This window comes from Callithrix jacchus, chromosome X (assembly GCF_049354715.1).
Source record: "Callithrix jacchus isolate 240 chromosome X, calJac240_pri, whole genome shotgun sequence".
In the NCBI taxonomy this organism is placed as follows: Eukaryota; Metazoa; Chordata; class Mammalia; order Primates; family Cebidae; genus Callithrix; species Callithrix jacchus.
In genome coordinates, this window is record NC_133524.1 from 45,324,001 (window position 1) to 45,340,602 (window position 16,602).

The 16,602-nt window shown below is 40.3% G+C and overlaps 1 protein-coding gene across 4 annotated transcripts in view; it reads right to left on the minus strand.

The window, feature by feature from the left end:
* EFHC2 (EF-hand domain containing 2) overlaps positions 1 to 531 on the minus strand; it is a 190,539-nt gene extending 190,008 nt beyond the window's left edge. For 2 of the 4 annotated variants that reach the window (XM_078363733.1, XM_035288340.3), the window contains exon 1: positions 426 to 531. Coding sequence is in view for 2 of the 4 variants with exons in the window: in XM_035288341.3 (XP_035144232.1) it covers positions 157 to 198 (42 nt within the window). In the remaining 2 variants the exon portion in view is untranslated. Of the gene's footprint in view, positions 1 to 156; positions 285 to 425 lie in introns of those variants that run through there. The other 2 variants (XM_035288341.3, XM_035288339.3) reach the window with 1 other exon arrangement.
* Between the last annotated feature and the right edge of the window lie 16,071 nt (positions 532 to 16,602).

A 16,602-nucleotide genomic window follows, 5' to 3' on the forward strand; every position in this document is an offset into this window, starting at 1 on the left:
AAGTTTGGTCCAAGCTGCAACCAACCCAGGGCAGCAGCAGGGGGCCTCCAGGAGAGTCCGCGGAGGTGGCCAGGCCAGGACCCTGCCTAGACCCCAGCCTCCAGCCGGGAGCCGTGACCTCAGACGCCTTGCCTACTCGACGCCTTGCCTACTCACGTTGCGGTTGAAGCTGTTGCCCGGCAGCAGAGGCAAGGGCATGGCGCTCAATGTCTGAAAATCAACGGTCGCAGAAGAGAAGGCCCGGCAGGCAGCGGCTGCCTTCCGGCCGCGTTGTTTAACCCCCCACGTTACCTGGAGACGGGAGGTGGCGTCACGGAGGGAGGAGGGCGGGGGGAAGGGACGTGATCGGGGGCGGGGTGGGGGTGGGGGAGACTTCCGCGGCGCGCACCTCCTCCCCCGCCCCAGCTCCCCTCCACCCGCTTTACCCCCGCACTGCGCACACACAGCCGGGTCCTTGTCTCCCGAGGGGTCTCCCGAGGAGTCTCCTCTCTGCACGCGTAGTGTGCACACACAAAGACTGACCGTCACACTGTTCCCTGCCCCCGCCGCTTTCTCATTTAACCCCTTTATAGAGCGCAGAGCCTTTCTTGTATGTACTTTCTTGCTTTTCCAATTCCTGTCGCCAACATTCTTTTGCTATGTGGTTCAAACACACAGCAAAGTACAGAAAATAATATGACGCCCGTGTGCTCACTGAGATGTTACACAAGTCGATAATTTCCTATCTTGCATAGAAAATCAGCTTTTATTTTGTAATTTAAAAGTTCACGATGAATCTAAGGCCACATATACCCCTAACAAGAACACGTTGTAATGGTAACCACTGCCTTCAGTTTTCCCTCTGGGTATTTTTATATTTGTTTTTTGTTTGTTTTTGTTTTGTGTTTTGAGACAAGGTCTCACTGTGTTGCTCAGGCCGATGTCGAACTCCTGGGCTCAAGCAGCCCTCCCGCCTCGCCTCTGCCTCCCAAAGTGCTGGGATTACAAGTATGAGCTACTGTGTCCGGCCCATTTTTATGTTTGAACTAAACGTTTGTAAGGTCCAATCAGGGGTGGCCAGGGGCAGAGTCAAGTGGCACAAAACGCAACCCCTGTCACTCCATCATACACCCAAGACAGCCAGGCCAGGAACTTCCTCAAATCCTCTCCTGACACCTACATCTAATCCATCCCTGAAGCCCTATGGGTTGGACAAGGTGCTATCTCTCAGTAACCACCTCGTCTATTTCAGCTGAGATCCCATTGTTTCTTGCCTGGTTTCCTTTAAAAAGAAAAAAAAAAAAAAAAAAACCCTAACTGATCTTACCTCCAGAGCCGTCGTTTTTATAATTCATGATGCAACTGTTACTCTTCTGCTTCAATAATCTAGCCATCCCACTGCCTTCAGAAGGCAGTGAAACTCCTTATAGCCTGATCTGAAGAGCCTTTGTCAGGGGGCGCCTACCAATGCCCTCCATCCCTTTCTTTGCCCCCTCCTCCATCTACTCCAACTCTGAGAAAACTGGCAGTTTCCAAATCAGGCTCTGCAGTTTCTCTTCCTGGGGCTTTTGCAAATATCACTATCATCTAGAAACTCCCTTTCTTTCACCTAAGTAACCCCTTCTTGTCTTTCAGGACTTGATTCAGCGTGGGAGAGGGGCATGGAAGGTTTTGCCATTTCTTCAATATGTTTTTTCACCTTCTTCTTGCCACCTCCATCTGTATTTGGCGTCCATTCTAATTGTGGTTTTCATCGTACCACATTGGAATCAACTGTTTGCTTGACATTTCTTTCAATGCCCCCAAATTCCTCCAGGGCAGGGACTGACTGTATCTCCTTTGCTATTCAATCAAAAATATCCATTATTGTTTCTGTGTTTATAAATTTTACACTACATTTCTGCTTCTTGCTTTTTTCACCTAAGATTCTGTTATTGAGGCTGGGTGGCAGGGCTCACACCTGTAATCCCAGCACTTTGGGAGGCAGAGGCAGGTGGACCACAAGGTCAGGGGTTCGAGACCAGCCTGGCCAAAATAGTGAAACCCGTTTGTACTAAAAATACAAAAAGTATCCAGGCATGGTGGCGCATGCCTGTAATCCCAGCTACTTGGGAGGCTGAGGCAGAAGAATTGCTTGAACCAGGGAGGCAGAGGTTGCAGTGAGCCGAGATTACACCACTGTACTCCAGCCTGGACAACAGAGCAAGACTCTGTCTCAAAAATAATAATAATGAAATTCTATTATTGAGATTTCTACACATTGACACATGTAGAGTTCATTCATTTTAAATGCATTGTATAATTATACCACAAATTGTTTATCTTCTGTCATCTGTTGATGACAATTAGGTTGTTTCCAATTTTCCACTAGTGACCAACAATGCTGCAATGAACGACTCTACCTGTTCCTTTGGCAATGATCTAGGGCACAGACCTAAAGATGGAATCACATACATATCCAAGTGCAGGCCTTCAGCTTTACTAGATTTTGTTAGACAATCTCCAGATAGATAAACTAATCAAGAAAGTCCCCTTTCCTGTTCATCCTTTCAACAGTAGGTATTATCAAATTGTATAATTTTGGATAATCATCTGAATAAGTGTGAATGGTATACTATTGTTATTTTAATTTATTTCTCCCTAACTCCTAGTGCAGTTGGTCACCTTTTCCTGTGCTTTCACCTGTGACTCAGCTATTTATATCCTTTGCTGATGTTCCTCTTTGCTCATTTGCAGTTTTTTTTTTTTAAAGGGCTCATAGATTAAACTATTTCAGCCATCTTGTTAATAAATCATCATTACCTTTTGAGATCTTAGGTAAAGCTGCTATAATAAGACAGATCAACAAGAAAAAAACAAGTTATGAACATGTATATCTCATACATACATGGGAGACGGAATGAATGGTTCTCAAAGACGCGGCTTAGAACTCTGGCTTATATAACATCTTCACCAAAGAACAACAAATTTTTGAAGAAATTGGAGGACAAAAGAAAAGGAAGCTTTAGAGGCAGCAAATTGTGGGAAGGCTGATAAAGGTGAATAAGGCAGATATGGTGGATAAAGGTGGGCTGGTAAAGTTTGTTACATAAATTCCTCTGGTACTGGTTTTCAGGCTGAGAATGTAAGTCATCTCCATTGAGAAACCTTTGTCCTTCTTTGTAGGGAGGAAAGGAGGATACCTTCACAAATTAGGTCCTGCTTTTAGGCAAGTAACAGCAAAGCAGAAAACTTTTCTTGTATCTACTTCTTCTCAATTACCTTTAGCTCAAAATAATCCTAATGCCAAAGTGGCATATTCTTCGACCTTTCAAGTGCTATCATATTGTTTTAATTAAAAACAAAACAAAGCAAAACAAAAAACCTTAAACAACCATGCACAAAATATAACAAAAACTTCAACTGGGGTGGGTGACTGCCCATACTGGTCAAATAACTAAATGCAGTCAACATGATATACACAATTACAAGGTAATATGCAAATGTAAAACATTTTCATCGTCTTTAATCTGTTCTCACATATGGCTACTCCTGACCTCTTTTTATTTTTATTTTTTATTTTTTTGGAATTAAAAAAAGAGAAAGAGAAAGGGGGAGAGAGAACAGGAGTCTTGCTCTATTGCCCAGGCTGGAATGCAATCTAGAAATAGATATTAAAAACCTCTTTTATGCTGATAATTGTGCTTAACAGCGGAGACAGGAAGGAATAAGGGGAAAAAGTAACAAACAAACAGCCAACCAATATTTCATTTAAGTCTGTGAAATGCTATGCAAATGCTGAAGAGTGATTTACTTCTAATTATGTGGTCACTTTCAAAATAGGTGTAATGTGATACTGAGAAAAATGTATGTTCTGTGGACCTGGGGTGAAGAATTCTAGAGATATTCACTGAGTTTACTTGTTCCAGGACTGAGTTCTAATCATAGACGTCCCTGTTAATTTTCTATCTCATTGATCTGTCAAATATTAACAATGTGGTATCAGTCTCCTGCTATTATTGTGCGGGAGTCCAAGTCTCTTTATAAGTCATTGAGAACTTGTCTTATTATCTGGGTGCTCCTATGTTGGGCGCATATATATTTACGATCATTGACTTCTGCTGTTGCATTGATCCTTTTACCATTATGGAATGTGCTTCTTTGTTTCTTTTAGTCTTTGTTACTAATAAAGTCTATTTTTAGTTTTACTATTTGCAGGGTTTTTTTAGATAGATAGATATACAGATATTCTGGATACTAATTTGAAGCATAGCAAATATTTTCTCATTGTTTATCTTTTAACTCCACTTACATAGAGTTCTTTACTGTATACATAAATTTGTCATTTTATTCTACTCAAATGTATTATTCTTTCAGTTATGGTTGGTGGGTTGTTTTGTTTTTTGTTTTTTGTTTTTTTTTTTTGAGACAGAATCTCACTCTGTCGCCCAGGCTGGAGTGCAATGCCATGATCTCGGCTCACTGCAACCTCTGCCTCCCAGGTTCAAGTGATTCTCCTGCCTCAGCCTCCTGAGTAGCTGCGATTACAGGCATGCACCACCACACCCAGCTAATTTTTGTATTTTTAGTAGAGACCAGGTTTCACCACTTCGCCCAGGCTGGTCTTGAACTCCTGATCTCATGTGATCCGCCCACCTTGGTCTCCCAAAGTGCTGGAATTATAGGCGTGAGTCATTGCGCCTGGCCTGTTTGGTGTTTTGTATGTGAATTCAAAAATCCTATGCTCCAAAAGAACAGTTATTCTCCTACATGTTCTTGCAAACATTTTAAAATATTCCCTGTTACTTTTTAAATTGAAATAATTTTAAGCTAGTAGAAAAGTTGAAAGAAGAGTCTAAATAACTCTCATTTATCCTTTCCTCAGATTCCCCAGTTGCTTTATATATTACTACATTCATTTTACCATTCTCCCCATATATCGTTTTTTTCCATTTTAGAGTAAGTTGCAGATGTCTTGGCCCTTGACTCCTAAATACTTCAGTGTGTATTTCCTAAGAATAAGGACAGTCTCTTACATAACTGAAGTATAATAATCAAAATCAGAAATTTAATATTAATATAATATGGTTTTCTTTTTTCTGAGACAGGGTCTCACAATGTTGCCCTGGATGGAGTGCAGTGGCATGATTATGGCTCACTGCAGCCTCCACCTCCCAAGCTCAAGTGATCCTCCTACCTCACCCTCCCAAGTAGTTGGAACTACAGGCATGTGCCACCATACCCAGCTATTTTTTTTTTTTTTGGTAGACATGGGAGTCTCATTATGTTACCCAGCCTGGCCTCAAACTCCTGATCTCAATCCACCCATCTCAGTCTTACAATATTATTTTCTGTTTTCCAATCTAAAATACTTATTCAAATTTTGCAATTGTCCCAATAACATCCTTTTTTTTTTTTTTTTTTTTTTTTTGGAGACAGGGTCCTGCCGTATCACCCAGGTAAAATCACAGCTCAATGCAGTCTCCACCTCCTGGGCTCAAGTGATCCTTGCACCTCAGCCTCCCTAGTAGTTGGGAATAAGGCACACACCACCATGGCCATCTAATTTTGTTTTCTTTGTAGAGACGAGGGTCTCACTATTTTGCTTAAGCTGGTCTCAAACTCCTGGTTCCCAGCAGTCTTCCTGCCTTGGCCTCCCAAAGTGCTGGGATTATAGGCATGAGCTACCACACCTGGCCTATAGTGTCCTTTTTTAACAAAAAGAAAAATAATTTGTTTTGACCCAGAATCTGATGCAACATCACATACGGCGCTTGTCATATCTCTTTATTCTCCTTTAATTGGGAACAGTTCTTCCATCTTTCTTCATCTCTTGTGACCTTAATATTTTTGAAAAGGATAGGCCATGGGTAGGCGTGATAGCTCATGCCTATAATTCCAGCACTTGGGAAGCCAAGGTGGGTAGATCACTTGAGGTCAGGAGTTCGAGACTAGCCTGCACAACATGGCAAAACCTCATTTCTACTAAAAATACAAAAATTAGCCGGGCGTGGTGGTGCCTGCCTGTAATCCCAGCTACTCTGGAGGCTAAAGCAAGATAATCGCTTGAGCCCGGGAGGCGGAGGTTGCAGTGAGTCAAGATCACGCCATTGCACTCCAGCCTGGGCGATGCCATCTCATAAAAAAGAAAAAAGAAAAGAAAAAGATAGGCCAGATATTTGGTAAATGTTCTTCAGTTTAGATGTGACTGATGTTTCCTTATGAGGAGATTCAGTTTATGGCTTTTGGACAAGAATGTCACAAGAGGACTGTTGTGTCCTTCTAGTTCATCAAGGAAACAGGCACATAATATGCATTTTTACCATCAATGATGAGGTTCACTTTGATCATTGGGTTAAAGTGAAGTGTGCCAAGTTTCTGTCTACAGATAGATGAAGATATAGATATACATAGATGGATATATTAAAAGTCATGAGTTTATACTAATACCTCCAATTCCAAACTACATAATAGGGTACCTGCTGCTGTTACCCTCTGCACTGGTGACGCTCTGCTCAAGCTGTAAGAAATCTTATTTCAATTATCCTCAAAATATAGTTGGCTCTTGAACAACACAGGTTTGAACTTTTAAAATTATTCATGGGGCAGACAGCCCTTTTTCTGCTGTGCTGCCTACTGCAACCTTGTCACGTAAAATAATAATAAAAATAAAAATAAATTATTGGTGGGATGCAAAACCCACATATACAGAGGGTTGACTTTTGTATACACAGGTTCTACAAGGCCAACTGTGACACTTGAGTGTTCAAGGATTTTGGTATACTCGCGGATTCTGGAACCAATGCCCCGTGTACACTGAGGGACAACTGTATTTACTTATTTGCTCACTACCATAGGACTTGAAAGCAGCTTCAGAACATCTAACTCATATCTCTGTGGAACAAGAGACAAACCTACTAACTAGAGTTCAAGATTTGTTTTCAGTGTTTTTCTTTAGTCTTAATGTACACAGTCAAAATACCAGGTTCAAAAATTACTTAAGCGTTTGCCTCCCCCCGCCCCTATTTAGAATGTTTATGTTATTCATTTAAAAAACAGTTTGGTCTGTTCATGCCTATTCATATTTCACATTATTTCTTGTTTGTCTTCTTTCGTATACATGTGTTTCTCCCTTTGTGGTTTGAGTAATTTAGCTAATTGTTTACATATTTTCTTCCTTTTTTCAAAGAACCAGAATTGTGATTTATTAATTTGACCCACAGTTTTCTATTCTTAATCTTTATTATTTTTCTGCTTTTACTTTCATTGCTTTCTTCTTTGTGCTTGCTTTTGACTCATTTGTTGTTCTTTTTCTCACTTTTAAGCTGATATTGTAAAATTAAATAATTCAAAGTTAAAGCTGTTGGAACTTTAAAGTACCCCAAGCCTTTAGAGGATTGGAACTATGCAACCTGGTTCACAACGCATGCAGTTGCAACTTCTGCCTTTTTTTCTCTTTTTACTATAAATAATTAAGACCAAACAGCTCCAGAGATAAGAACCCCCGACTCAAGTCACTACCCTTCCTCACAGAGTAATAATCTTCCTTAGAATACAGCAATCGGTAACCAGTCAGATCACTGTGGCTCATGTGCACTGGTCTTGTATGGCAAATGTAATCCTGCTAGATCGTCTCTGTCTCTGCCTGTATCATTGAAACTTTAATTTCTCCACTTTGAGACCACTGACCCTATTTGTTTGGAGTCTGTGCTTTCCCAGTGGCCATCCATCTTCAAGCTTTGTGCTTGATAAACTCTACACTTAATCATATTTTCTGAATCTCATTCTCTCTCTCTCTTTCTTTTTTTTTTTTTTTTAAGACAGGGTCTCACTCTATCACCCAGGCTGGAGTGCAGTAGCATGATATCTGCTCACCGCAACCTCTGTGTCACAGGTTTAAGCGATTATCCTGCCTCAGCCTCCTGAATAGCTGGGATTATAGGCACCCATCACCACACCCAGCTAATTTTTTGTGTTTTTAATAGAGACAGTATTTCACCATATTGACCAGGCTGGTCTCGAACTCCTGAACTCAAGTGACCTACCTGCCTTGGCCTCCCAAAGTGCTGAGATTACAGGTGTAAGCCACTGCACTCGGCCTGAATATAATTATTTAAGGTTGACAATACAATTCACTCATTTTCATTAGCTTTTTATCGATATAAGTGTTTAAGGCTATAAATTTTCCTATTATCTCTACTTTAAACATATCCAATATCCTGATATGTAGTGTTTTCATTATTTGCTTTTTTCAGTTTATTTGTTTGCTTTTTAGATATTCTGTGATTTGGGCTTGTATTTTCCCTTTCACCCAAGAGTTGTTTAATAAAAAATGTTAAGAGTCTCTAGGTGGAAAAGACTGGGGGCGGGGGCGGGATTTGATTTTACCTTAATTTTAGTTTTATTGAACTTTTGTAAGAATTGTTTTAATATTTCTTTTCTTTTTCTTTCTTTTCTTTGAGACAGAGTCTTGCTTTGTCACCCACGCTGGAGTGCAGTGGTGGTCATCTTGGCTCACTGCAACTTTTGCCTCCCGAATTCAAGCAATTCTTCCACCTCAGCCCTCAGGCTGGGACTACAGGTGCACACCACCACACCAGCTAAATTTTTTTGTATTTTTTGAATTTTGTATTTTTAGTAGAGACAAGTTTTCAGCATGTTGGCCAGGTTGGTCTTGAACTCCTGACCTCAGGTGATCCCCCCACCTCAGCCTCCCAAAATCCTGGGATTACAAATCTGAACCACCTCACTGAGCCCTTAATATTTCTATTGTATATAATTTATTGATGCTTTGTGATCTAATATTTTATCAACTTTTATAACTATTACCTATGCAGTTGAGAGGGAAGTTGTATTCTCTGTTATGAAATTCTAAAGTTCAGTATTGATCATAAATCTATTTTATTGACTATGCTGTTAACTTTATATCCTTACTTATATTTCTACCACTTGATCTGTTTTGCTCTGAGAATGGTATATTATACTCTCCTACTCACCAAGTGTTTCTATCTGTATCCCCTTTCAGCTGTAGTTTCTGCTTTTTAAAGAAGGTTATTTGGTACACAGATTTTCCTAACTGTTAAACCTACATTGTAAAATTGACTTTTTTGGGTCACATTTAATTTTTTGTTGGCCTAAATTCTACTTCGATATGAGGATCTCAACCCCCACTTACTTGTTATTTCCATTTGCCCGGTACCTTTTTGCACATGCCTTTATTTTTAGCCCATCTGAATTATTTTGACTTAGATGTATCTCCCATACACCACATGTAGTGGGTCTTGCTTTATAAGCCACATTGAAGATATATTTGTTTTAGTAGATGAGTTAAGCTCATTCACATTTGTTGGTAAAATTGATATTTGTGTTTTCATCTTAAATATATTCTTTTCTATTGTGATCACCATGCATATTATGTATATCTACTGTTTCTTTTTCTTCATGATATTGTTTTCTTTGATATTATAATTTATAAATATCTTCGAATATTTAGGAAGGTTTGCATTTTTGTTTGTTTGCCTTTGTGCTTACAGTATTTTTAAGAGATAGGGTATGTACGTCTTCCATTTTACCAAGTAATATTACACTCCTTTTAAAGTGAGCATAGCTGATACATTAAAATGTTAATTTCAATAAATTTAATTTTATTTCTCTAAATCTCATTTGTTCTTTTTAAATCTGTATGTTCTTTTAAAGAGAGTCTTGCTCTTTGAGTAATTTCCCTTGCTAATTTTATCTCTTTAATCATTTTAAACATACTTAGCTCGGAGTCCTTGACCAACAATTCTGATCTCTTATGTTCATGGGCTGCCACTTACCCTGCTTCTTGTGTTGGCTACCTCTCCTTCATGGTGGATTGTTTCCTTATGTGTTTATAAATGTTTATGGTGATCCTACCTACGTGGCAACTCGTCAAGGTGGGATTGGCACCTTCTTATTCCAAGTGGAGTGTTCTCTGTAATATACCATAGCTCACACGCACAGACCACTGCTCCATCACAGCCACAATCTGTACCAAGAAGGCCTCTGCCTTTACAGTGAAGATATTTTACAAAGCAAAAAGCAATTCTGATAAGAATGATTTTCCTAAGAGAGTAATAAAGAAAAGTATCTTAAATTAGGGCTGTTGGAAAAATCTGGGACCTAAGACCACCAAACACGTCTATCCTAGCATGTTCATACTTGCTACCTCCTTTGGGGACAATGATATCTACTTGTACCTCTTTAGGTACTCCCCACATAATGTCTGCTCTCCCATAAACACACAGAGTTTTAGAATCATTGATTCCATAGTCTCTCACTTACCAAATATTTATTGAACATCTACTCTGATGTGCCAGAACCTCTGCCAAACACTGGGACATATCATGAGTAGGACAGAGTGAACACTTCCAAACACCCCAGATCTGAATTCTGCCTTTTATAAGTTGTAACTTCTTGCTTCATTTTCCTTCTGTGACACATATCTTCCCATCCGATTCTCCTGACACGTCTACCACAAAGGAACATCTCAAATGGTATATAGCTCTTTCTAAAATAAATTTAAAGTAAACTAATTCTGGGAATTACAAGACACCCCCTGAAATAACTGAAGACACCTTGGAGCATGTCAAGACCAGCACTGGGAAGCACTGCTATTGATGTTCAAAGAGTCTGTGTTACACACCCACAGATGAAGAAAGTGCAGGGAAGGCCAACAGAACTAACACTGCTGAGCAAGCTCAGACTGGCCTAAGAGCAAGGAAATATTTGCCCAGTTGGAGAATTTCTTCTGAGGAATGAGGTCATCTTGCAATCTGGAGCCTTTCTACAAGATGCAAGTGCCCTTGGCAGCAGGAAGGAGTGCCTTTGATGGTATTTCTGCACAAACTTCCTTTTCTCCTCCAGCAAAGCCTTGCCGGTCAATTCTCCCCTCTTTTGATATCCTCAGAAATATCACTGCCCCATTCCTCTCAGCTCCTGAAGGCTGGTACTCGGCTTCATTATTTTGTGCTTACTTGGTTATATCCACATTTCAAGTCCTCATCCTGAGCACTTAAAGAATTAGCACCAATCCTTTACAAATTCTTTAGAAAATAGAAGAGAAGGAAATACTTCCCAACTCATTCTAGGAGGCCAGTATTACCCTGACACCAAAACCAGACAAAGGCATCACAAGAAAAGAAAACCGTAGACCAACACCTTTTATGGAGACACAGAAACCCTCAAAAAAATACTGGCAAACCATGGCCGGGCGCGGTGGCTCAAGCCTGTAATCCCAGCACTTTGGGAGGCCGAGGCGGGTGGATCACGAGGTCAAGATATCGAGACCATCCTGGTCAACATGGTGAAACCCCGTCTCTACTAAAGATACGAAAAATTAGCTGGGCACGGTGGCGCGTGCCTGTAATCCCAGCTACTCAGGAGGCCGAGGCAGGAGAATTGCCTGAACCCAGGAGGCGGAGGTTGTGGTGAGCCGAGATCGCGCCATTGCACTCCAGCCTGGGTAACAAGAGTGAAACTCCGTCTCAAAAAAAAAAAAATACTGGCAAACCAAATCCAGCAACCTATAAAAAGGATTATAAACCATGACCAAGTGGGTTTTATTCAAAGAATGCAAAGTCAGTTTAGCATCTGAAAATAAATCAATGTAATGTACCATATTAATAGAATAAAGGATAAAAACCATATGATTATCTCAATAGACACAGAAAAAGTATCAGACAAAATACAACATCATTTTTCAATAAAAACACTCAACAAACCAGGAATAGAGCGAATTTTCTCAATCCAGTAAAAGCAGTTTATGAAAACTCACTTCTAACACCACACTTAATAGTGAAATACTGCATGCTGTACCCTAAGATCACGAACAAGACTAAGATGTTCCTTCTCACCACTTCAGTTCAACTTGTACTAGAGGTTTTAGCCAAGGCAATTAAGCTAAAACAAAATAAAATAAAAGGCATCCAGATTGGAAATGAAAAAGTAAAATTATCTCTATTCACAGAAAACATGATCTTGTATATAGAAAATCTTAAGGAATTTACACACATGCAAACAATTGAAAATGCATTTAGTAAAGCTGTAGAATACATCAATATTCAAAACTCAATTGTATGTCTTTGCATTAACAATAAACAATTAAAAATGAAACAAGAAAACTATTTGAATTACAATAGCATCAAAAAGAATAAAATACTGATGAATATACTTACCAAAAGAAGTACAAGACTTGAACTAAAAACTGTAAAACATTATTGAAAGAAATTAAAGAAGACCTAAATAAATGGAAAAATATGTTTTCCCTGGACTGAGAGACTAAATATTGTGAGGTTTTGGAGGGGATTTTTTTGAGACAGAGTCTTGCTCTGTAGCCCAGTCTGGAGCACAGTGGCACAATCTCAGCTCATTGCAACATCTACCTCCCAGGTTCAAGCGATTCTCATGCCTCAGCCTCTCAAGTAGCTGGGACTACACGCATTCACCATCACATCCAGCTAATTTTTGGATTTTTAATAGAGATGACGTCTTGCTGTGTTTCCCAGGCTGGTCTCAAACTCCTGGCTTCAAGTGATCCATCGCCTCAGCCTCCCAAAGTGCTGGGACTGCAGGCACGAGCCACCACGCCCAGCCAGGAAGACTGAATATCATTAAGATGGCAATAGCCCCCAAAATGACCTTTGCGTTAATTGCAATCCCTACCAAAATCTCAGCTGCCCATTTTTGCAGAAATAGACAAGGTGATCCTAAAATTTATGTAGTAATACAAGGGATAAAAAGAAGCAAAAACTGGCTGGGCACGGTGACTCACGCCTGTAATCCCAGCACTTTGAGAGGCCAGGGAGGGTGGATCACCTGAGGTCAGGAGTTTGAGATCAGCCTGGCCAACATGATGAAACCTGAAATCTCATCTCTGATAAAAATACAAAAAGTAGCCAGACATGGTGTCAGGTGCCTGTAATCCCAGCTACTGGGGAGGCTGAGGCAGGAGAATCACTAGAACCCAGGAGGCAGAGGTTGCAATTAGCCGAGATCATGCCTTTGCACTCCAGCCCAGGCAACAAGAGTGAAACTCTGTCTCAAATAAATAAATAAAGAAGCAAAAAAAAAGTCTTAAAAAATAATGTTAGAGAACTCATGCTTCCTGATTTCAAAATTTATTACAAAACTACAGTAGTGATGACAATGTGATACTTATTGTAAAGTATCACAATGTGTAAAGACACATATATAGATCAATGGAATAGAATTGTGAGTCCAGAAATAAACTCTTACATTTACTGTCAATTGATTTTGGACGAGAGTGCTAAGACAAATAAATGGGGAAAGCACAGTCTTTTCAACAAATGATATGATGACAACTGGCTAAACATTCTAAAGAAGGGAAATGTTCACCTGCCATACACCAAGACATGGAGATCTCACCATATAGAAAAATTAAGTTGAAATGGACCAGAGACCTAAATGTAAGAGCAAAAACTACAAAACTCTTAAAAGAAAACAGGAGTAAATTTTTCTGAACTTGCTTTAGGCAATGTTTTTTTTAAATATGACACCAAAAGCACTAACGACAGAAGAAAAACAGATAAATTAGACTTCATCAAAATTTAAAACTTGTGCTTCAGAGGAAATCAACAAGAAAGTAAAAGGGCAACTCAGACCATGGGAGAAAATATTTGCAAATCATCTATCTAATACACAACTGAGTCATATCTAGAATCTATATGTATAAACACTTACAATTCAAAAACAATTACACAAAGAAAAACAATAAATAACCCAATTTAAAAATGGACAAAAGATTTGAGCAGCCATCTTTCCAAAGAAGATAAACAAATGGCCAGTAAACACATGCAAAAATTCTCAGCATCATTAGTAATTAGAGAAATCTAAGTCAGAACCACAATGAGATACCACTTTACCCCCACTAGAATGGCTATCATTTTTCTAGAAAATAGAAAATCACACGAGGGGGCAGTGGCTCACACCTGTAATCCCAACACTTTGGGAGACCGAGATGGGTAGATCACTTGAGGTCAGGAGTTCGAGACCAGCCTGACCAATATGGTGAAACCCTGTCTGTACTAAAAATACAAAAATTAGCTGGGCATGGTGGTGGGCACCTGTAATCCCAGCTACTCAGGAGGCTGAGACAGGAGCATCACTTGAGCCTGGGAGGCAGAGGTTGCAGTGAGCTGAGATCATGCCACTGTACCAGCCTGGGTGACGGAGTGAGACTCTGTCTCATAAATAGATAGATAGATAGATAGATAGATAGATAGATAGATAGATAGATAGATAGATAGATAAAATAAAATTACAACTGTTGGAAAAAATGTAGAGAAATTGGAACCTTCATATGTTGCTGGTGGGAATGTAAAGTATTGCATCCACTTTGGAAAACCATTTGGTAGTTCTTCAACAAATTAAACACTGAGTTAACATATGACCCAGCAACGCCAACCGTAGTTACACACTAAGGAGAATTGAAAGCATCTGTCCACACAACAATTTATACAGGAATGTTCATAGCAGCATTGCTCATAATAGACAAAAAGTGGAAATAATCCAAGTGTCAATCAGTTGATGAATGGATAAGCTAACTGAGGAATATGCATACAATAGAGCATTATCCAGTCATAAAATAAAATGAATTAACTGACACATGCTACAATGTGGATGAATCCTAAAAATATGATGCTAAGTGAAAGAAGCCAGACATAAAAAGCCCATACAATAGGACTCCTTTATATAAAATATCTAGAATACATAAATCCAAAGAGACAGAAAGTAGATTCATGGTTGGCAGGGCCTGTGGAGAATGAGAAGTGACTGCTAATGAGCTTTTTTAGGGGTGACGTAAATGTTCTGGAGTAGATGGTGAATAATGTACAACGTTGTGAACTTACTAAATCCACTGAATTGTATACTTTAGAACTTGACCTTTATGGCATGTGAATTTTATCGCAATAAAGCTATCAGTAAACATTTTTTAATTAATTAAGATTAAATAAAATTAAAACTCTATTCCTTTGGTTGCAGTCATCATGTTTCGAGGGCTCAATAGCACATATGGTTAGTAACTACCACTGCACTGGACAGCACAGATAAGGAACATTTTGGTTATTACAGAAAATTTTGTTGGATACTGCTGGTCTAGACCTCACTGCCAGATGCCAGAGGTTTCAAAAACATATTAAGCAGGTGCAATGTAAGAGGTTTATTTGAATTCTAGTTGAACAAACAGTAAAATAAAGTTGAGAAAATGGGAAAATTTTGAACATTGACTGCTAGTTGATTATATTAAGGAATTACTGTTAATGATTTTGGGTGTGACAATAATATTGTGGTTATTGTTTCTAAAAGTACTAACCTTTTAGAGATAAATAATAAATTCCATGGATGTGGCCAGGTGTGGTAGCTCATGCCTGTAATACCAGCACTTTGGGAGGCCAAGGTGGGCTGATCATCTGAGGTCAGGACTTCGAGACCAGCCTGGCCAACATGGTGAAACACCATCTCTACTAAAAATACAAAACTCAGCCAGCCATGGTGGTGCCCACCTGTAATCCCAGCTACTCGGGAGGCTGAGGCATGAATCACTTGAACCCAGAAGGTGAAGGCTTCAGTGAGCTGAGATCATGTCACTGCACTCCAACCTGGATGACAGGATGAGACTGTGTCTCAAAAAATAAAATAAAATAAAATACTATGGATGAAATGAAGTATCTGGTACTTGCTTTGAAATAATCTAGAAGTCAGGAGAACAGAGAAAATAGATATAACCAAACTGGCCATGAGTCTTCTGCAGAGCAAAGAAAACAATCGTGAGAAGAGGCAACCTACAGAATAGGGGCTAGTTGCAAACCATTCATCTGATAAGAAGTTAGTATTCAGTGGATGCCAAGATGGCCGAAGAGAAGCCAGCATCAGAATGCAGCTCCCATCGAATGAGACGCAGAGGGCTAGAGGACTTCACGATTCAAAAGGAGGTGCCGGGTTTGTTTCTGTGGGACTCATAGGGCTCTGAAAATAGGCCCAGGGAGGGAGCCGCAGGGCAAGAACCGCAGGGGGGGAAGGGGCAAATCAAGACAGGGGGTGGGGGGCGCATCCCCACCTGAAACAAGCAGCCCATTGAGAGGGTCAGGGGACTTAACCCTCTCTGTGCTCCCATTCAGATTCTGTGCTTACCTCATCCCTCCTGCAACCCACGGTCAATGAAAGTCCTGCCAGACGGTGGGGTGCCGTGGGTAGTCGATGCAAATCTGAGCAGTGGCTACTGCCAGGGGGCGCGGCATGTCGCAGGGACCTGGGCGGGAGTTTGGACTAACGCCAGCGGGACTGACAGTCCCATGGAGGGAGGCAGAGTTGCAAGCAGGGAAACAGACCATAAGGCCCAGCAGGCCCCACCTCCACAGAACTCAAACTGAAGCCCTCGCCAGAGAGCTTGGCAGCAAATACACCAGCTTGACCTCAACCAGGAAGATCCAGCTGGGGAAGGAGAGATGCCATTGGGAAGGCAGGGCCCATCTCACCTGCAAACAAACTTCAGGGAAGGACCACCCACCCAACAACCTGACTGAACCCGAGAGAGCCCAGCCACGCCCTCTACAAGCCAAAAAATATACAGCTCCAACCTCAACAGAAAAAATTCCACTCAGA